Here is a 23,825-nt window from a genome sequence, read left to right as displayed (position 1 = left end):
AGAAACTCCCGTGCCAGTGTTTTAATTTCTAGCACTGTCTTGGGAACTAACTCCCGCCCCTTTCACTTTGATTGATCCCTGCTTAATTGCTGCTGGCTGGCTTATACACTGTGATGACAGACATTTTCGAAAGCTCAGATCTACCCTCCGCTCCTTGGTGAAGGACTCCTCCTGTTATTCAGCTCCAACCCTCCAGCTGTTGACTCATACATTTCAATTTCAGCCTCTCTCCTGCATCCGCACTTGCTCATTCCCCACTTCCTGTTCAGCACTACACTCGGAAGCTCCATCATCACCTCCCACTACCCTTGTCTGAGAGAAAAACAAAAAACAAACTCATCACCTTCCCTCCTCTCCAACTTAACTATTTTGGGAAACTACACTATCACAGCCCTGATAATTGTTCTATTGATTGGCTGATTCAACGATTGTTGAAAACTCTGTTTGACTCCATGAAATATGTCATCATGAGGTACTGGCTTTGAGCATCTATCTACTTGTCTCTTTCTTGAAAAGTACCTCCCTGGTCTCAGGATTTCTTCACAGTGACTCAAGTTGAACTTGGAAATAAAAGTTCCTGCTTCTAACATCTTTCCCTTCTTGTCTATCTGACTTAAGCTTAAAAAACACTTTTTAAAATTTTTTAAGAGATTTATCATTTTATGTGTATGTATGTTGTGCCTACATGTGTGTCTGTGTACCCCATGTACTCCTGGTGTTTACAGAGGTCAGAAGAAGACACAGGATCCTCTGGAACAGGAAGTAAAGATGGTTGTAAGTCACCATGTGGATGCTGGGAACCCAGCCCAGGTCTTCTGCAAGAGCAGCAAGTGTTCTTTAACTGGTTAGCCATCTCTCCAGCCCCTCACCAAAGGACTTTTTTTGCTAAAACACTAGCCCAGTAATTTAACTGCCCAGCTCCAGAGGAATAACTATTTCCCATTATCATAAAACTAAGACAGCTGGAGATATAGCTGTTCCTAACTCAGCACTGAAGTCTTTCTCATGGACACAGTCTAAACCAGCATGTGCGTAAGTCCCAGGCTCCTCAACGGAGTGAGCAGGAATGTTAGTGACTCCCCAAGACAGACTTTTGGCTCTTTTCTAAACATGTCCATGCTGTTCCTATTCAAAGATACCTTTTACCCCCAAGTCCAACTTGAATCCTATTTCAATTACCCTGTAAAATATTTTTATGACTATACTAAAGTTATACAATATTATCCTATGTCATATCTACATACTTCAGCCAATAATTATATTTTAGATGTACATTATTAATTTGTCCAGGTTTTAGTTTTGTGTCTTCAGTGAGACTATACTTTTGGGGAGGAAAGGCAATAAATTTCGGAACTATGGTTTCTGTCACAAAAAATTAGCATAAAACAAGAAATGGTAATATACATCTATAATCCCAACAACTTGGGAATTGAAAGCAGGTAACATGAGATACATATCAAGATCCCGTCTCAAAACTGATTAATTTATCATTATGCCTAGTCCATAACCATAAGTCATCCTCAGCACATGTAAGTTATTCACCTTTAGAGAATCTTAAATACAGTTTTAAATCTTCCCAGCAATGTAAGAGAGTGGAAGACCCAGAATTTAAATGGTTTAAACACTAATGTTCATTTGCTGAAAACTTTCCAAAGAAAAAATCGTCTAAAGCTGTTCCAAGAGTCTGGAAGAAAAACAGTCTCTGGTATTTATGAAGCAGAATTGTTGATAAAACTTCTATTAACTGATTGTGTTCTTTGGCATTCTAGAAAATAACTCACTGACGGTTTCAACCTTCCTGTTCTGTTAAGAAGATATTTTCAAGCATTAAAGAAATATTTTCACTTTTTCTTTTTTCTATGTTTTTCTTTTCTAATTACTCATGTAAAACTAATTGAACACTCATGATATGCAACTCAGAATGTCTTATCTGGGTACAAGACTCCCACAGCTAATGGAAGACACAACTTGACCTTCCTTATCACAGAGGCTTAACAGTGAAGGTCAATGGTGTGTAGCATCTCATAGAGTCAGATTTCCAGATTAGACCCATTCAGACCCAAGATCTACAACTGAAAAGGAACCTTGGCCATTAGCCTCCAGAAAAAAAACTACTTATTCATATTTTAGTTAATTTTTCCTTGTCAACAATGGCTATCAACTAAAAGCTCAGAATAAAACAGTTGCCAGTATGAAAAAAGACTATAGTAATTGTGACAATAATAATACTTATATTTCTGCAACCATCAGTTTTATGCATAAATCAGGAATTGTCATAACTTCCTCCACATGATAAAGGTAATGGATAGTAATATTTAAAATAGTGAAGAAAATAAGTATCAGAGAGATTAAATGATGTGCCAGAGAAATTTCAACATAAAAGCCAACCAAGGCTTACCAATTAAACTCTCATGCTCTTCTGACTTAATTCAGTGCTTATGGGATAAAAGATGATTTCTCCAGTCGTGAGCTCTAACTAGAATGCTTGTGCTAAGATATCAGCCAGTCCCCAGAATTAAAAGTTTCCCCAAAAGAATAGCTAGAGGAAGGTACAAGTTCATCACAGCACTTATTTATTATAATAAAGTCTCACGTCTCCAGTATGAACCACACCCTGGTCAAAGCTATGGTCCTTATAGCTGCTGAGCATACATGTCTACTCCTAATGTATGCCTCCCTCCCACTCTTGATAGCCCAGTAATTAAGTTCACCTTTATATACAAAATCCTATTCATCTTTAAAGTCTTAAAGAGTGATTTGTCTTATGCCATCTTTCATAGAACACTCTGATTTCTTAAAGATGTATTGAAATTTAATTGTGGCTTGCCAGTGACATCTTTTCTATATTTGATGGCATGCATTTGTCAAAACCTGATTAAGAGGTACAGGGATGCAGGCTACAAGATGCTGATGGCACTTCACACAAAGAGAGCTAACTTCTTTCTCCATTTAACACTTACTGTAAATTTTCCAAACAACTGACAAGCTTGTGCAGACAAGAACCATATGCTGTATGTAGCAAGGGAGAGTGGTGACCCAGAGAGCCAACAAAAGTACATCTGACAAGGTCAGTAATCACATAAACCAATATGAAGTTATTAAAAGAACAAAGGCTTCCCAAGGTCAGGTCTCAGTTCTGCTATGGACCACACTCACTGACTATACCAATCACACCGTGTCCCTGAGATTTTACTCTCTTCTATGAATCAAAGTTAAAAATACTTACCTCCCTAGGTTCCACTAAAAGTGGATTAAAATAACAAATGTGACTAGCGCTTCCTGGAAACCATAAGCACAAGAGACATTTTAGTCCATATCACTAATAAATACTTATGTATTAGTGAACAAACCACTGTCTATAAACTATTAAGGATTCTTGCGTGAGAGTATTTAGCCAAGGTCAAAAGAGAGTTAGATTACAAAGGGACTATGGATTTACATCTGCTAATCCATGGTGATTTTTTAAGAGCTCAATGTGAATGAGGTTATTGAGTTGTGTGTCCCTAAAAACAGCCAATGACATCCCTGCATTGTATATGACTGCGGCTGGGATCCCACAGAAACACAATGTCCTTCTACAGCACCTGAGAACTGAAGCCATAAAAGAAACAAGTGCAACTTTATTAAAAATAAGGTATTTTGTCTTTCAGCCACAAGTGTAAACATGGCTTAAAAACACCAGGCACCCTATTGTCAGCAGTCATCAGAAAATGGACCAGTTAGCAACTGACTGCTTTCACCATCTATTCCCACCTTACGGATCTAAATGAATAGATACTATGTACAGTCTTATGGAATACCCTTGCCAACCAGAAAAGTTACCTAGCTTAGTTTACATTTTCAAACTGCCTTGAGTTACAGAAATGTATTATAATTAGCAACCAAAATTGCGTATGACTTTTTACACTAGGAAAATCATTAGAAATCTCCATTTTAAGGGATTTTCTGATCAATAGGACAACATACCAGCAAACATCAGCTCTGACACATCAGGTTTGACATGGAGGCAGGTGAAGAGAGGCAAGGGGCACCGAGCTGCATCGACCTTTTCCTTCAAACTACTCAAGGTAGTGTTCATTCTCTGTCCACGTGTGCACACAAAAAGAATGAAATGTTTTTTAAAAGATAGACATGGATATAGATAAAAGCTATTTGAGTAATATGTTCAAGCAAATTAGTTGAATGTTTATAATAAAATTAAGTCCTATTATTTCTGGAAGTCTCTGGTCTCAAATAGACAACAAAAACAGAGGTCTGCGGAAAAAGCCATCTGTAGTGTCAAACCATCAAATCTCTGGAGACTGTATCAACATTTGACGTGGAGGGAGATGTGGCAGCTAGAATGCTGGAAACTGATTCTCAGTTGGAGTCCCTGGCCCAGGCTGTCATGTCTCCCCTGCTTTATCTTCAGATGAAATGTCATCCTGTGGTGACACAGCAAGAACATTTGGTTCCTGTGGTCCACTTCCTTGTTAGACTCTTAATAGGCAAAGATAATGATCATTCCTCTGCCACCTTTCTTTATTATTCTAAAAGATGCAATATGTACATCTGTCTGGGTGTGGACATGTGAGTGTGAATGCAGGTGCTCACAGAGGCCAGGGGTGTTGAATCTTCCTGAAGCTGGAGTTATAGGCTGTTGAGAGCTGCCAGGCATTGATGATGGGAATTGAATCCAGATCCTCTGCAAGAGCAGGGCATACTCCTATCTGCTGAGGAGAGAAAAAAATCTCCTCTTTCTCTATTTTTAATAGTACTTGTATTCACCATTTCACCTAAAGAGATTACCATTCGTGGGGGAGTAGACAGTGAAAATTTGACTTTTCGAGAGGAAGATATAAAAGTTCTTTCACACATGTCAAACTGACAGTAGTTTGAATTAGTTGATGAGCACTAGTTTGAAGGAAGAAGCTTACCATCTGGCAGGGCATATGTGTTTAACACATACACTGTTGAAGAAATAAGTTGAGTAGAGTAGACTGTACAAAATGTCTTGTACCTGTTCTAATGTCAGACATTATAATTAGTCTACATTGCCTACTACAGTTGAAAGGATTATAATTTGACCATGACTTACATTTTGAATTAATGTTTCTCCTATTAACATCCCAAAGATGTCAGTAAAGGTAACAGGTTGGCCAGAACTTTTCTTCTTCCATAAAGAATCAACATATCTCTTAATTTTTTGTGGTGTGAGAAGTAAGAGAGGGTTGTGGCTAACATTTTTCATTAGCTCTTCATTAATCTCCTCTGGGCCTTTTTCTGGAAAATCAGGGTGAGAGTACAAGGTTGACATGTACCTGTAAATAATTCAAAACACCATTAGTAAAGATAAAGGGCATTCCATAGAAGTCTCCAAAGAAAGGAGGCACTCTCCAGCACAAGATAAAGAATGGTGAATATATTTGGCTAACTTCTCCATCTGGTTGAAAGAATTAATTTATTTAAGAAACAAAGATATCAGTCAGAAATGTCCTGGTCTATGATGGCAGCAAATTAGGAGAGAATGAATCTAGAGGAGGAAAGGGGAGTTCCCTCACAATTGTCAGGGAAGCATGGCCAGACTACTCTCCGCTAGTCTGCCAGGAACGATTGTCTTTATCATACTTACTGGACATGGATGACAAGACTTTTGAGTCATGTGTAAACTGACCTTTCTGGATGTAAAAGCAGTCAGGAACCAGATAATCTCACTTTCCATGATGCTGATCTACATGGAGAAATGGGGTTGTGCATGACTGGGGATGCACGGAATTCATGACGAATGTTTTCCTTTCTTTCTCCCTTCTTCCCCTATTTCTTTGTTGTTGTTGTTTTGTCTCTTTTTAAAATTGTACATTGGACAACTGGTTAAAATCCAAAACTTTGCCCAAAGTAGAGCTCCAAATTCTTAAGGATACGAACTTAAGTCAAACACCCTAGAAAAGAATAAGGCCTTCCTGGCTGATGAAGCCTGTTGGTCACCCGATATGTGGCCACTTTGAGTGGTAGCAAAAATCGCCATGAGCCTGGAATTTATTATCCAGATAAGAAACATTCTGTTCCTGGTGTCCTTGCTACGAACCAAAATCTCTAGTACTGTAGAAGTCCTATAGAGAGATCCTTTACTTATCTGTCTCCATTAACAAATTCTGACCTGCTTCAAGAAAAATAAACTTTCATTATTATCATTTTCAGTCTTGGTAGATAACCTGGCATACGCAACAGCTTACTGCATGGACAGAACAAAATACAAGGGAAGATACTCTATATTCTACCCAAACAAATCCATAAAATGGCATGTTTTCATCTACATTCATATCATCATGGCTTGTTTTCTCTTTGGGAAAGAAAGCCTAACTCTTACTGAGACCTGCTTTGTTTTAGGCACTATTCTGGTTAAATGTTCCTAGCTCTTGTCTTAAAGATTCATAATGGCTTACAAATACTCTGTTTTTTGTTTTGTTTTGTTTTTTTAAAGAAGAATCAGTAAATAATAGGCCCATATAATCAATTAATAAAAAAGAATTAGAATTTAAAAATGCCCTATCTTTTGTAAGCTTTATTATTTTTTCATTGATTTGTTTTGGTTTTTGGTTTGTTTTTTTTTTTGTTTGTTTGTCTTGTTTTGTTTCTTCAGGGTCTATTATGTAGCTCTTGCTGTCCTGGAACCGCTCTGTAGACCAGGCTGGCCTCAAACTCAGAGATCCACCTGCCTCTGCTTCCCAAGTGCTAGGATTAAAGACATACATCACCACACTCGGTTTGTTTTGTTTTATGACCTCACTATAATCTCACTATGTAGTTTATACTAACCATGAACTGCTAAAACTACTGTAAAGCCTTGAACATGTAGGCTTTATTATTTTAAACTATTCTACAAGATTTTAGTCCTTAGTAAAAAAATCATTCTCACTACATAATGAATGAGAATGTACTTTTGGATTCAGAGTTTCTTAAAAACATTTTGAAAAAAAATAATAAATTGAAAAACATAAGTAAATGAATAGAGAATTAAAGAATCACAAACAGAATATATGCTTAACAACAAAAAAGAAAAACTACCCAAATGTTTTGATCACACCAACTGAATTTATAATTGTCACCTAACACCTGGTACATTTAAGCCATTAAAAGCTTACCAGGAACTCTGGTTAGTACAATTATCAAATAACTATAAAAATACAGCACAGAGTACTTGAAAGATACAGTCTCTATCTGCTTGGATAACTGTCTAAAAGTCTACATCATGATTCATGCACATAAACAAAGACCCAATTTTTCTAGACCCTGTTAAGCTTTAATAAATGCATATGTAGCTATAGGTGTTTATATTTAAGGTCATCAGAACTAACTGAAAATAAAACAACCTTTAGAGACTCTCATGTGCTCAGCTCTTAAAATATCAGAATATAGCTCATTCTTTATGAGAGTTTTACAAGGAAATTCTTTGTTTCATTACCAAGAATGGTTGAGGATTTAGCTCTGTCATAGAGCACTTGGAAAGCGTGTATCAGGCCCTGAGTTTAATCCCCAACACCAAACCAAACCAAACCAAGCCAAGAAGTTATCACAAATTACTCAGGATAATTCTACTTCCACTGCCTGTAACTTACTAAAGTATTATCTAAATCACTAAGGATAATTCTGCTTCCACCTCCATAGCTTGTTAAAATCTGTATTATTTAACTTCACATAGATTGCATGTTTTTCAATTCTAGAAAGCTTAGCTCTAAAGTTGTGTCACATGCCCATGAAGGCTATACATTACAGCATCCATTTTCTTACTTCAAACTCAATTGCTCATTCCTTTCATTCAGGTAATCGATGTATAATGTATTCAGTTTAGTCTATTTTATTACACGGAACATTAAGTCTTTTTCTGAATGAGACAGAATGAACAACATGAACAAGGAAAGTAAAACTTCACATCAGAGATCAGTTAAGTCAAGAGTGATTTTTTTTTCTTTTAAAGCTAAGTGAAAGGGATTTGATGTGGTCATTCTGTCACTGGAAGATGTCATTCTTTCTATGCACAGACAGATATAATTATCTAAATTCTATTTACATTGCAGTACAACTTCTTCATCTATATTTAGCTGAATTTTGGATGAATCAATATGAACTGTAACAAATACTCTTCCCAAAGGCTTGCCACTAGCAAGATCTAAAGGCTCACATTCTTCCTTGTATTTCTCCCAACATTCATCCATCCCTGCTGCAAGAAAAAACTCTCCCTTAGTTATTAAGAGGTTGCTTAAAATCTCAGTGTCTATATCAGAGATAGACCTTTTCAAAGGAACACAATGTATACAGATGTGAGCCTACCACTCTTCTGATCACAAGGAGAATGGATATCTTATATCCTCTGTTTCTATCCTCCAGCAGGTGAAGAAAGCTCATTCAATTTCACTCTCTCTCTCCTTTTCATTTTTTCCTCAGGAAGCACTTGGCTTGGGAACTTAATCTCCAGCTAACAAAAACAAAACACAACAACCTCGACCAGTTTCTTGGCATCGAGTTAATGGTCATTGTTGTTATGAACACATATTCCTTAGAATTCACAAGTGTGAGTTGGATATCCTTTCCATGATATCATTGTGTCTACTTGGATTTGAGGTTTTGCTCTAGTGGTAGCTAAAAATAGAATAATAGGCAACTAGTTTTCTGTGCAGTTCTTGAAGATTAAATGGCTTTCTCTGTCTCCTTGGTTTGACCCAGAAGAAAATATAACTAGTTTTCTGCATGTAAGACTACCTGAAACTCACATATATAATCCCAAGTGATAATTCCACAAATAAGTCTCCATTTTATATCCCAGTTATACCAATCAGCTTTCTAAAACAGAGTGTCTTCGGCAGAACTTCTAGAAATCAATGAATGAAATGGTCTTATGTTTACTTACATAAGGGTCTGTAAGTACTGAATTATAATTTTCAACTTATTTATGTAAGATACCTCATTATTTCTACATAAATGCATTTAAATGTAAAATTTTTCAATGCTATACCATTCCAGGATGAAAAAGAATACTAAATTCAATCCCTATCTTCAAATCCTATAGCCCACAGTGCAGATTTCAAGGTGTTAGTGCCCAGCCCCTTGGACTTGCTGGGTTAGATCCTGGAAGTGTGTACATTTAGACTTTTTGTACTCAAGAATGTGCCAAGGTAGTTCTCCTTCTCAATCAAGATTCTGGATAACTTGAGAAGACCCTCCACATTATTCTAGGAATGCTCCAAGCTAGTGAACACTTTCATTCTCAAATTTTATGTTAGCCAATTTAATAGAAGGGGCACTGTCACCATTGTCTATAAACATGGAGAGACTTTGATTTCTCTTTAGAGGGTGATTCCATACAAATAGGTGATTAAAATTATAAAATATATAGTCCCTTCCAGTGCTACAAGACAGCAGCTCCTCTGAGGAAGAGAGCTCTGTTAAAAGCCTAAGCAAGAGAACACAGAATTATCATCATGACTCTCCTAGCTTACTCATGCCAAGACTCCTAAGTTTATATTTAATGAGTCACAGGAATCATCCGAAAATAATTTCAGAAATAATTACTGTAAAGGTAGCTACAGTTATAAGAGAAGCTTTGTCCAACCAAAAATTTGATTTTGTGATCACAGAAAACTGTCCGGGAGGTCCAGGACTACTCCACATGTATTTGTACTATCTCATTTATGCCAAATGAACATCATGTCTCCATAGAATATGAAACATTGCAGAATACTGAAGTGTAATTTGTTTTTCCAAGTCTTTCTGAACTTCTTCCTCTGAACTTTTTACTTTCTTGCCTATCTTTCTCAAACAAGAATCATTAATATGAATCATCCCCAAGCCTTCTTGTATCTCAGGAAATACCTCCTCTTCTCAGTACAATTTTCCCCCATACGTGCGTTCCACCTTGCAATCTGTCTCTAAGTCTTTCCTATCTATGATCTACTGACATTTTGCTTTCTTGTCTTTCCACTACCTTTATGTGCTGTTCCCTTCACCTCAGACATCTACTTAAATATCCCAGTCTCTTAAATTTGAAAAACCAAACAGGTAAGCCCCATAGTGTTCTCAAACATTGACTATTTTTTCCTCTTTCTGACGTGTGTGTGTGTGTGTGTGTGTGTGTGTGTGTGTGTGTGTGTGTTTTTCAGGTTTCACATTGCCATATTTGAATTTCAGTTCATGCAATTTCATGACTAAAATAACTTTTATTAACTTAAGCCGATGATTCCTAATTAAAACTACAAACATTTTCCAAACTCAACCTAGGCTGTTTGTCAGAGCTCTCATCATCCCTGGCCTCTGGGACCCATCTTTCACTTGACTCTCCTTTCTCAGGCTTTCTCACTGTTTCTATTAGTTTTTGTCCTCTTCTTTTGTCCGTCATGTTTTGGTGTTCTCAGGATTCTACAGATTAAACTATTGGTTACCACAGCTCAGGTAGTCAGGTGGATTTGTGGAATCACCAAAGCTTGCCATGAAGATATAATTTGGCAAGAGGGGGGTTACGAAGAAGACCTGGCATCAAGGAGAGAAGCAGTGTATGTAGTGAATGGTGACTTGGAGGAAAGAGCCATCAGAGAGGATGAGGAAAACCTTAAAAGACAATTTGTGTGATTATCACAGTCCTTAGCTCCTAACTCCACCAGAAGAAATCAAGGAAAATATGTACTAACCAACAGAAACATGGAATGGCCAGTGAATGAACATTTATTAGAACAATTTAAAGATCAAGGGTGATTCATGGAAATGAAATAAAAATGATAAAGCTAATATTTAAGGGGGGAAGGTAGAGCAGACATCATGTCTGTATGAAAGTGTGGACAAATTTAAAACTCTCTTACATTTCATGGGACTTATTCTCAGGTTCCCAAGAAAAGCATGTAAGAAGATATTGCCCAAATCTATGATGAAGGAAATGACTACAGGTCTAATCCATGTAACAAACACACAATTCTACCCCGGTGCTCAAAGACTAGACATTGTTTATTGGATGTGTTTAAGAAAAGAGACCTCTTGCTGTACTTGGCAAGGGCCACAAGAATCAACTAAACATTGAGTGAAGAAAACAATGCAGAGGTAGATAATAAAATTATTAGTAAGAGATTGGACAAAAGGGTCCAAGCGTTCTCACCACATTACTCATTAAACAGGCAGGTGCGTGCTCCTCCCTTCCAGGGGAAGAATAATGACAGGCTACACCCTGACTTCAGAAGACATAAATCATGTTGAAGGCACAATGAAGGTGGCAAATGTAGCCCTGAGTTATTGGCTATTTAACTACAGAATCTGGTTCAAAATATTTAGGAAAAAAATATTTTTAAGCAACTCTAGATTATCTACATAGGAAATTCTGCATAATATAGAAGAAGTAGCCAGTTAGCTCAATTGCTTAGAACATGGTACTAACATCATATCATACATATAACTCTCTAAGGGAAGATGATGATTTAGTACAAAAATGTTAGAATATGGACCTTAAAGCTGGTCTATCTAGTGATTAAGTCACTTGCCCTATGAGCCAAATTTTCTTTAGTCAAAAAAAAAAAATTAAACTAATATCCACCTTATGGATGAAATGACACTTTAAAAATGTTGAACATGTAAACTACAACAATGTGACACATGAACTTTGCCATGGCCCAGTAACCAAATCAGCCTTCTAGGTTAGAAGCAGACATACTGTAATGAGGTGATGCTCTCTCATTTGAGATACCTGAAGAAGACCATCTATTTGATTTTTCTCTTTGAGGGAATTTAGGTTTTTGTGAGAGGGTGGTCCGAGACAGGGTTTCTCTGTGAAGCCCTGGCTATCTTGGGAACTCACCCTGTAGACCAGGCTGGCCTCAAACTCAGAGACCCACCTGCCTCTGCTTCCCGGGTGTTAGGATTAAAAGTATGCACCATCACAGCTCAGCCATTGATTTGATTTTCTATGTGCTGGTATGGATTAGGCACACTGAATTTAAATGTACTAAAGAACTAGTTTAATATTTTGTTAGACAGCAAGCAATGAGACCTCCTGCATTTGTGCTGCCCAGAAACATGTTCTCTCTTCTGTAGTCTACAGCATCTTGCATTTTTCCTATTTGCCCTAAAGAGGAAGATGAATACCTAGTGAATCATATAGACTTAGACATGTTTTCTGAAGGACTCCAAATCAGCAAATTATAGGAAGATTAAATTAATTATGGGTGGAGTATGCTATTCCACTACTGTCATATTTATCTAAAATTATCTTCAACTATGTTAGCCTTTTATTTTATGTCCTAACTACAATTGTCACCAAAACAGGCTTTAAAGAGTAAATGGATGGCCAACGTTTTAATTAAATACAAATGTTTATTATAATAAGACATTCGTAGGCTGATTGTGGCATCAGAAGGAAAGATTTTAGTAATTTAAAGTTCAGATTCAATTTTGTTAAATTGCCCTTTCCTAATGTTTGAGTTAGATAAATTGTAAACCTTTAGAGAAATAAAATTCAAATAAATTAAAAATGTATACTAACCATGTGGAGCCTGAAAGACCAGCAATGTAGGTAGCACAGTCCAAAATCCCTGATTCATACAGCGCCTTCATCACACCAGAGAATCCCACCATGGCCCGGAAACCCCCACCTGAACCCAAAATGGCCACCACAGGGACCTGGAATGAAACAACATAGAGATTAGACAAACAACAAAACCCACAAATTAATTTATTTTCAGTTCCAACTCTACAGTTAAAAACATTTCACTTTAATATAAAGAAACATATATTACTCACATGCTGGCCATATTTAATTTTCTTGTGCATGCTTATTCATTTTATTTTGTATATTTAATATTTTTAAAGAAGTGTTTCATTTTAAAAACCAAGAATCAAAGTCAGATGGAAATCAGATACTATTTCAGTAACAGCTATAATAACAACCACCGTAGCAAAGCTCTACACTTGTTCAGTCTGCTGTAGTCTGCAGCTTGCTTTCAGGGACACTGTTTCATTTGGTCCCTCAGATGTCCTGAAAGGTGCAAAAAGAATAATGCTCCTTCTGTCAGTCTGACAGAAGTAATCTGTCGGTTGAGCAAATAGCTTGCTTTCAGCGTACAAACGTTTACAGAGAGAATCCTTAACATTTGGTGACAGATCTGAATCGAGGGGTGGGAGTGAGGAATGTGATCAGAAGACCATTTTTATTTCCATTTGAAAGAAGTGAAGCACCCACAATACACAGACGGCTAATAATTAGTCCAACCAAGAAAGAAACTAAGGTACAACTCACATCAAAAGCCATGCTCTTTCCTCTTTGGCATTGTTACAGAAAAGGGACATATTCATTGAGAGAAATTCCTAGACATGTAGGCAAACTGTATTCATACTCATCTATAACACCAAGTAATATCAGCATAATTCTGTGTAATACATGAGGAGTACATTTGGATGCTAAAATAGACTTCTGGACAGTCATTCTGAAATAGCATCCAAAGGAATAATGTGTGTATCTGTTAGTCCTGGATGCTATTTGAAGAGAATCAGATAAGAAATGCTGCTAAAAAGTTTTTAGGTTGTATTTGGACATAGCATCATTAATATTTGTGTGTAAATACGTCAAGAAATATTTCGCATACTTTCTTGTAGGATTACAGGAAATGAGCTTTCATTTACCAAAAATCCTGTGTTTTGATTTAATCTCCTTGATGTATGGGTTAACAAATACCATTATTTTTCTTCCTTAGAGTAGAAAGCTCTGAGGTGCTTAAGAGCTTTGATATTCCCATAGACTCCAAGGTCTAACCATCACAAAAGACAGTTTTCCCATGGCCCTGTGTTAGGCCTCACCAAGGAAACAGACCCAATACAGTGCGAAGATGTATTGTAAGAAACTGGTTCACACAATTGTAGAGACTAGAAAGTTCAAACCTGCAGCATGGGCCAGCAAGGTCCAGGCCCAGGAAGGCTGATGGTTCAAAGTCTAAAGGAGGTGCTACACACTTCCTTCCTGATCTCAGCAGCCCATCACCAAGGGAAAAGTTACTCAAATTAGAGACATTACAAGCTTGCTTATCAGATTCGAACTCCACAAGAATAATGATGAAAGAGAAGGCTATAGTTTAAAGACATTACTTCAAGTAGACACATAGGGTGTGCAAAATGGCAGCTGATTTTGAAGGGCACCAACATGTGAAAGTCTAAATCCACTTAATACAGACAAGAAGTGGCATGTTTCAGAAAGATTTCTGTCCCAAATGATGAAAAAACAATTGTTGTTGTTTTAGAATGTTTAGAACCATAAATTCTTAGACTATTAGAAACCTTAACTATGTGGGTTACTCTCCAGGCAGGAAACTGAGAATATTACATTGAACAGTTATTGTCACAAGGTGCTATTACAACCAGCAATAGCCTCCAACAGTGTTCATAATGAACGGTTTTGTTGAATAACTACTATGTGCTCTGTACATTTTGCTAGATACATCACAGCCTTGGTACTTGACACTGTAAGAGACATCACCTCCATTTTACAGCTGAAGCACATGCAAATGCCCAAGATTTTAACTCATTAAGGTCCTGCACTGAGCTCAGTCTCCTTTTGAAAAGCAAGAGCAGGATAGGGACATTCTCGGCTTTGAGGTTTCCTTAAGGCAGGTCTTGAGGAGAATAATCCACTTTCCCCATACCTAGAGGACAGTTATGAAATACTAAGGAGAAAATGAAGATATATACAGGGAGCAGGAGAACAGAAAACTAAGAGACACAAAGATTAACATGATGATAAAAATCATTTTTATAGAAATGGATGGTATTGATCACATAGTCTGTGGTGTGGATTGTGTCTAAGGTTATTATTTCTGACAAGAAGGGGAGGGGTAGACAAAGCCAAACCAGAATTCTAGAAATGAACTTCAAATACATAAATTTCAAATTTTTGAGTGTTATTTCAGAAAAAAAGCATTATACTTCACTATCCATCTATTGCAAACACACACACACACACACACACACACACACACACAAACCTCAGTATATACTATTTACAAATATGAAATCAAATTTTATTTTTCTGGGAAGACTTACTACTTTTTTTCTACTAGGAAATGCCACTCAGGGGTAGCAGCAGCTACTGCTTTTCTGAAAACCCCAAGAATAAATGCCCACTGGACATCCACACTAATATGGCCTGTGGACATCCACACTAATATAGTCTGTGGACATCCACACTAATATGGTCTGTGGACATAACACTATTATGGCCCATGAACATACACACTAATATGGCCTGTGGACATACACACTAATATGGCCTGTGGACATACACACTAATATGGTCCATGCATATTAGTGCATATACACATACCATATACACACTAATGTGGCCTGTGCATATACATACCAGTATGGCCCATGGACACCCATACTAAAATGGCCCATGGATGTGTATACTTTAAGAGTCTAATCCCATCATCTAAACCTTCATCTCTTCATTAACAGCAATTAACACTTCATTAACAGTGTTCCATCTCTTTTTGAAGCTAATATTCCCTCTCCTCTCTCTCTTTCTCCTTCCTCCTCCCTCCCCCTCTATTCCATCTCTGCATAAATACAATGCCAACTACTGCTTAACACTATTCTCTGACTCACATAAAATATTTCCTGAGTATATTTTAGGAGCTATGCTACTGAAAATACACAGGTGGACCTCACAGATACTGTGTGGCCCTCATCAAACTTATATTCTAATGAAGAATGAAGACATCAAATGAATATTTGTAGAAGCACTTTTAGGTGCAATCATGGTAGATTCTGAAAAAAAATGTACTTTTAAACGCAAAAGAAGAGCTTAATGCAATCAACTTCATGTTTTGAAAATGTCACTCTGAATTCTGGTCAGACAGAAAATGGCAAAGGGGACAAGAGGAGATGCAGAGAACAGTGAATGTTGCTCTCAGTATCGGGAGCACTGAGATGGAGATACTGAGAGGCTCATTAGTGATGAAATCAAAGATGGAAATAAGGATAAGAAAATCAAAGACCCATGTTGAAGGAGAAGTTACAAGGTGAAGGGACAATGTCTCCAATGCCAGAGGGACACCTGACATCATCTGATGTCATCTGATGTCATGTGACATCAGCAGCTAGTGGTCGGGAAAGGTGGAGTGAGACACTGTCGGCATCTATTTCTCATGGGACTGATGCAATAGAACAGGGAAGGCAGAGGCCTGAAGCATGAAAGGAAGCCAAGTGGGCTGTGAAGAGCATGTGTATATTTTTATATAAAATATCTGTAGTCAAGTGGAAGCTGACAACATAGATGGAGAGGGGAATGGAAGGACTGGATAATTAACATATGCTATGAAGGGCCTGTGACATGTGTCTGTTCTGGATCCACATTTAAAAGAAAAGGAAATCTCATTAAAGAAGGAGAGAAACTACTAGGGAAAAGCACGGACGGCATGTGTCAACCTTACAGCCAAAACTTAGAAGAGAAAGATTTATGGGTCTCTTATCTCTTGACTTTAATTTGCCTTTGATTAAGAGCCAAGTTACTAGCTGTGAATAGAATAATGGAAGAGCTGGAGTAAAAAATAAAATTGCTGCAAATAACTGAACAGCAAATAGGGAGCCTGGGATTCTGAGTCAAGGTCTTCTGAGGGACGAAGATGACCGTGACCTAGAGAATCTCCTTTGCATTCCAGCAAGCTCATTCCACATGGCCTGGTCAGTACTTCCCACCTTCCCACCAATTCCAGCGTCCTCCAGCACATCTGTTAACTTAACACATCATTAGTTTAACTTGCTTAAATATCTCTTGTCCAAACAAGACTTTGAACTCAGTAAGGAGCCTTGGGTAAGAAGAACTTTTATCTTCTCCAGAAGCTAACACAGTTGTCTCCATCAGTGATAGAGGACAGAAATCAGAACGATTTCTAGACTCTAATAGTCTAACAACAGCAAACAAAGATGGAAACAAAAAGAAGTTGTAGAATTGGTAGTGAAAGGTGTGTTGCCTGCATTAAAAGTAAATGGAGGGGGGAAATGAGTAAATATAGTAAGAGGGCAGTGTCTCCAAATACTAGTAACCAAACATAATAACCTGTCATAAATTCCTCAAGAGATCTGCCAGGGTAACAAAGAAGATGCAACATTAAAAAAAAAAAAAAAAAAGAATTAGTTCTCTGCATTTTTTGAAATAGAAATCTAAGTGGAGGCTTCACTTTTCTTCCTGGCAAGAATCCCTCGTAAGCAGTGCTGTATTTTACAGATAGTTGGCTTCACAGTAATCAAAGCCACGCCAGCATCAGCAGCCAGCTTCCCATCTCATGGCACCTTGAAGACACAGCTGGAAACCTGCCATCACTTGGGACACATGGGTGTTTATCAGGTGCCTTTCCTTGGTCGCTATGTCTTGTTCCAAGTGCACTTTGCCTTTAATTTGCAATAATATTGAAACCCTGTGTGTGTGTGTGTGTGTGTGTGTGTGTGTGTGTGTGTGTGTGTGTGTGTGTGTATGTGTATGAAAGTGTGCATATTTATGAATTTAAGGAATAAAATTATGTTAACTTAAAATACTCAGTTCCTGGAAAAACCTCATGAAATAAGCCAAGAATTGCTGTTCTATCACTAACAAATTTCATCATTGCAGCAATTTATTCTCATAGATTTCATTTCTAAAGATAGACGGGTAAATAGAGAGAAAGACAGAGACATGGGGTGTATTAGGTAGATGATGATAGATAGACAGACAGATGATAGATAGGTAGATAGATAGATAGACAGATAGATAGATAGATAGATAGATTAGATAGATAGATAAGCAAATGAAAGGACAGATTGCTGTGGATATCTGCTATGAATGTGTTGCTCTGATTGGTTAATAAATAAAGTGCTGATTGTCCAGTAGCTAAGCAGGAAGTATAGGTGGGACAAAGAGAGGAGAATTCTGGGAACAGGAGGGCTGAGTCAGGAGACGCTGCCAGCCGCCGCCATGAGAAGCAAGATGTGAAGGCAGAATAAGGAAAAGGCACCAAGCCACGTGGCTAAACATAAATAAGAATTATGGGTTAATTTAAATGTAAGAGCTAGTCAGTGGTAGGCCTGAGCTAATGGTTGAGCAGTTTAATTAATATAAGCCTTTGTGTGTTTACTTGTGGGACACTAGTGGGAGAGATTTGTCCCAACTGCCAGCAGGCTGGGACACAGGAAAACTTCAGCTGCAATAGATCATCCAACAAAGATTATAAAATATATTACTGAATATTCACTGTAATTTAAACAAGGAAAAATGTTAATGTAAAATTCAAATATTGTATATCAATAGCTGTTCTCACTTACTTTATTCTAAACTCTCTATAAGTAGATGTCATTTTTTTTGACTACTTGGTCAATTTTAGATGGTATTTTGCAGCTCTCTGCTCTGAAATATGAAGAATTTGAAACATATATTTTATCTCCTCTTTTAATATGCAACTCAAGTCAGTTAATTAATGTTGAGCTAACTAGGAAAACCTTATTTCTGTATACATCCCTTGAGAGTGTTTTTCTTAAAAGGGTTAATATTTGTATGTCTTATTTAAAAAAAAAAAAACAATGTAGTAGGGACTGGGGAAATGGGTCAGCAGTTAAAAAAAAAAAGCACTGGCTGCTCTTCCATAGGACCTGGTTTCAAGCCCCAGAATGCACATGACAGCTCACAGCCCTCTCTAACTCCAGTCCCAGAGGATCTGAAACCCTCTTCTCATCTCCATGGGAGACACACATGCAGAAAAAACACCCAAACACATAAAATAAAAATAAAGGGGAAATTTTTAAAACTGGACTAGAGAACATAAATTATGTTGGACTCATACAATGACAAGACTGTTTAGTGTTTAAAAAAAAAAAAAGAAGTGACTAAACTGTGAGAAGATATGGAGTGAGCTGAATTTCCATTATTACTATGTGAAATAATTCAATCTGAAAAGACTTCACATTATCTGACTGTCCTGTGTAAGATTCTAGAAACAGGTAAAACTATGAGGAAAGAAGAAAGATAAGTGGATGTCAGAGGTTGTGTGAGAGGGAGAATTAACCAGATGGAAAACAATGGATATTCAAGACAATAAAACTATCCCCCGATTTTGTAGATATGGGTTATTGTACGTTTCTCAAGACCCATAAAATGTACATTCATTGAAAACCCTCACATAAACTATGGACTTGGGCAATTTTGCAACAATTGTTAAGTTCATTGATGCTAACAAGTGTACTGCTCTGATATGGAGTGTTAACAGTCCAAGAATGTGATGATAAATGTTCTGTTAACACCACTGGGTCAAAGGATACCCAGATAGCAGATTAATAAACAGTATTTCTACATGCATCTCTGAGGGTGATTTCCAAGACTAGTGTTTGAATCAGTTGACTCCATAAAAAATACCTTCTGTCCTCTATGTGAACAGGCATGGCTTGATATGAATTCATGTCTTATTGCCCTTGGATGTCTATACTGCTGGTTCTCAGGCCTTGGGTCTCTGAGACATAATACCAATACCATCATCCTAGCACCCCAGCAATTCTAATCTTTAGGCCTACAGCCCTGGACTCATAGTCACAGCATCAAATCCTTCAGATGCAGATTAAATTGCATCCCTCTCTTCCTTGGTTTTCTACCTTATAGACAGTATATCATAGAACTTCTCAACTTTCATTATATACATGAGCCAATTTCTATATTAAATATCACACACACACACACACACACACACACACACACACACACACACACGCACGCACACATGCATGCATCCCTTTGGTTCTGTTCGAAGACTAGGATGTTATACACATATGTGAATGAAAAGCATTAGAGGAACTGTCTGTTTCCTGCTCAGCTTTTCTGTGGCACTAACACTGTTTTTAACGTCAAATTAGAAATAACTACTACAGCTGATAACTATTACCAAATAAGATCAGTGTTGAGTTAGACAACCTCAAAGTCTTTTCATTTTTGAACTACTTATCCTCCCTCAGAAGCTGAAGAGATAATGCTCATATTGAGGGATATATTTGAAGAAAAGACTAAAAAAATTATCATTAGACTGTAATGACATTTAAAATTTCCCAACTCACATCACGTGTGGAATATAGCCCCTCACTCTTTTCTGGACCCAAGAGTTTCTTCATGTTCTCCTTTATGTTCTCTTTCCTCTGTTGTCTGAAAGCTTTCTCCTGATCACACAGAGCCATGCTGAACCGTAGGTCAGGGCATGAGCTATGATAGAAAACAGAGACGTCAATGAGCCAGTGTTCCCAGGAACCTTGTTTTACAGTATCCCACCTCTGAGGTCGCTCAAAGCTTCATTAATACATGCTGATTGCTTCCCTCAAACCATTCCCACGAAGCAATCTTAAACACTAGCACAAAATGATAGCTATCTTAAAACAGTTATGTGCCCTGTGGCAAGCAGTGATCTAAGACTGGACTAGAAACAGAGGGGGAGGGGAAGGATTAGCAAAATGTATTCAGATGTGAACAAATTAAAAATATTTTCTCAAAGAAAGTGATATTTATGTAAAATAAACGAATAAACAGTCTCCAATACATTGTGGAGTGGTTTGTATGAGATATATCCCTCATAAGTCTTAGACTTGAATACTTGATTCCCATTTGGTGTCTCTTTGGAAGATTACAAGTGTGGCCATGATGGGAAAAGGATGTCACAAGGGGCAGTTGTGAGTTTTCACACCATTCCCAATGTATTCTCTACTTTCTGCTTATGGATGGGGATATGAGTTCTCAGATGCTACTTCTCTGCCTCCAGCCACCTGGTACCTCTGCACCCCCATCAAGAACTCTAACTCTTTGGAACCATAAACCCAAAATAAACTCTCTTCTGTAAGTTGCCTTGGTACTGTATCATGACAGTAGGAAAGTAGCCAATACATGTGGTATATTAGGACAGTGAAGACTTTCATCAGGACTTTAATATACAGAAGACTGTTTGTGGCTTTGGTACAGTACTTTACAAGCTTAGGTGGTCAGGAATTCCTCCCCTCTTCCTGCATCCCCACCACTTTCGCATCTAACACCCACTAACATCACAAAGTGCTTAACTCCCAGGGAAGATGCTTGCAGAAATATTATCTGAATAAGTTCCTTTGTCTAATGGAGGACTCCCCCAAAAAGGGAAGCGCTTCAAACAACACAACTTCAGATAACCACAAATGCAGGGCCATCTAAAAGACATTTGAATCCCTTATTTATACCCCTTTTTAATAGCAGCAGCAACAATTTCTCTGAAACTTATACCCACTAAAAACCACATCAAGTATAATGTATCATGACAGCTATGGAAGAAATTATTACACACTGTCAGTGGCCAATCACTGACAGGAAATGGGCTTTAAAGACTACAACTATTTCCATGGGAATAGATATGTTACTAGAAGAAGGGCCCTTGAAAGCAAGCACTTATTCTGACAACGATAATCCAGCTTCCAAACTACTGGAAAAGTAAGAAAATACTACAACTCTGTTTTTTTGGATTTTGTAAGTGAGGAGATAGCTGAAGGGGACTATTATGATATTGCTATGTATTCAAAGCTTCAGGAATTATTTCACACATAAAGTATTCTCTTTAACAATATCACTTCCAATATTCTTCATCTGATTAAAGAAATGAACTTACCAAACTTCAAGAGACATTTCCAGAATCATCTCAGTGACCTATAAAAGGAAAATATTAAATAGATGAGGTAATAAAACAGATGTGCTTGATATAATGCAAACAGGCAAAATGAAATTTGAATGACAGATTAAACAAATAAAAAGGAACAAAAAGAAAAGCCAATCTTTCTTTATAGACATGCCTGTCAATTTTTGTTAGTTATTATATAACTCTCATGATAAATCCTTTTTAGCAAGTACTAGAATTGCTTCTGCCTGATTAGTGGTGTGACTGTTACGGTGGTAATCAACTGCTTTCTAATTGAATTTGAGGCCCAACCCACAGAAAGGAATTCATGCCTGGTACTGTAATCCTGGTCAAAAGCTGGGGAGGTCACAGGCACTGGGGTAAAGCCTACTACTGTTATTTCACTAAGTGGACAGGGTGTCAAACTACCTTTTAAATATGTGTTTCTCTGCATGGATTAGTGCTCCCGTACAGCTTTGGCCAGAGAAGCTACTGTTTGCAGTGGGCAACAGTTAACGCAGGGACCCATGACTGGTCAAAGTACTGAAAATAAGTGACTGTGTCGAGTGCTCAGCTCAGGATGGAAGGATCTATCTATATTACCCACTCCAAGTCTCGGAAACATCAAAGAAAAGGAGTTGGAAAGAATATAAGGGCCAGAGCATAGGAAAGAGTGCTATGAAACATCATCTTCTGTACATTGCATGGCTACTGCACTTACTCACCGAAGCCATAGTTACCTGTACAAGACCTGCACAGGGTGAAACCCCTCAGTATTCCATCACAGATAGGGGAAGGACCCTATCATTAGACCCCACCCCTTCCTGAGGAGTTACTATCAGATTTAATGGTTGCTGGAGGGTAGGAAACATTTTCCTCAAGAGCCATGGATAAGTACCCATGCTGGAGTGAATAAACTCTTACTTAGCCATGTTCACGCAAGCAACCCTCATTAAACTCAGTGCCTCACAAAAACAAACAAAATGAAACTAGGAAGAAAAAGAAGGTATTCCAGAAGGAATGGAAGGGAGATGAGAGAGGGAATGAGATAGGGGTGAAATTTTAAAAATCCATTATATACATAAATGAAATTGTCAAAGAATTGTAATTTCTTTAAAAAAAAAATCAAGGAATGCCTCTGCCTTGTTGTTTTCTTCCCGCACTGAAATAAAGTACTCAGTTCCATGATTATTAGTCATAAAACATAAAAATGGCTGAGATACAAAATAAGGCAACACTACTGTTGTGAGCACTTTTGCAAGTTGCTTAAGGTTGCAGATTCAATGTCCACCACAGCCAGGAAACTAAAGAAAGCCTCAGTGGCAGTTCACATGTGCATGTGTGTAACCAGTTAGGTGGAACTGGGACACTCGTGCCTACTGGGTACCCAGATCCAGGCTCTGCGAAACATCTACCAATGCAACGGGGAGAATCTGGATTTTACTTTCTCAAGGGTACTTGCAGCCAACCAAACTGAATCCTGTCAACCAGACAAGTTTCATTTAACTTGAAAAGGAGTGGCTAGTACTCACAGAGCAAATATGCATGAAAAGATGCCTTTCCAGAAAGTACATCTCTGCTCTATTGAAAGACTTCTGATATTAGTACTGATGACATCAGTACTGAATAAGACCGTTACAAGAGCCAATGGGAAAATGTCCTGGAAGCTGCTGTATAATTTTAAAATCATGCTATTACTTTTATTATACCAGTTACCATAAAAACATAGATTGGAGCGACTTCTTGATCACTACTCTAGGGTAGATCTACAATATGCTTCTTGAAATGTGAAGGGCATGAGTTTAGAACCATCAAAAAATGCCAGAGATCATCAGATGTGTTACCTTTGGGGTTCAAGGTGTGGGGAGAAGACAAAAGGGCAGGAGCTTCTCAAAGGTTAAAAGTAAGTTCGTAGATGAGTCTCAGTACAGGCTTTATAAGGAAAAGAGTAAAATCCGGATAAATGTATGTTTCACAGTGCACTGAACTTCAATAGGTTCTACTAATAGTTCACTGCAGAGTATTTGGAACTGATGGGTAGTTAATGAATATGTGTTGAATGCTCATATTATGTGAAGCATATCAGGTAATCTTGTCCTGTCAAAAATATCCAATCACTAATAGAGATAAAATTATCTCTGACCCAAAGAATAGTTTTCTGCCAAACTTTATAATTCTTAATTTATGAAAGAA

At 37.6% G+C, this 23,825-nt stretch overlaps 1 protein-coding gene across 4 annotated transcripts in view; it reads right to left on the bottom strand.

The window, feature by feature from the left end:
• Positions 1-23,825, bottom strand: part of Pla2g4a (phospholipase A2 group IVA) — a 277,980-nt gene that overhangs the window by 36,944 nt on the left and 217,211 nt on the right. For all 4 annotated transcript variants that reach the window (XM_028874724.2, XM_028874723.2, XM_037211339.1 and 1 more), the window contains 5 exons: positions 21,627-21,664; positions 20,068-20,209; positions 12,494-12,630; positions 5,078-5,300; positions 3,967-4,081 (listed from right to left, as the gene is read on the bottom strand). In XM_028874724.2, the coding sequence (XP_028730557.1) occupies positions 3,967-4,081; positions 5,078-5,300; positions 12,494-12,630; positions 20,068-20,209; positions 21,627-21,664 (655 nt within the window). The remainder of the gene's footprint in view (positions 1-3,966; positions 4,082-5,077; positions 5,301-12,493; positions 12,631-20,067; positions 20,210-21,626; positions 21,665-23,825) is intronic.

The sequence above is a fragment of the Peromyscus leucopus genome, chromosome 15 (assembly GCF_004664715.2).
Source record: "Peromyscus leucopus breed LL Stock chromosome 15, UCI_PerLeu_2.1, whole genome shotgun sequence".
NCBI classification, from domain to species: Eukaryota; Metazoa; Chordata; class Mammalia; order Rodentia; family Cricetidae; genus Peromyscus; species Peromyscus leucopus.
The sequence above is the reverse complement of the archived record's forward strand: the minus strand, read 5'-3'. Positions and strand labels throughout refer to the sequence as shown.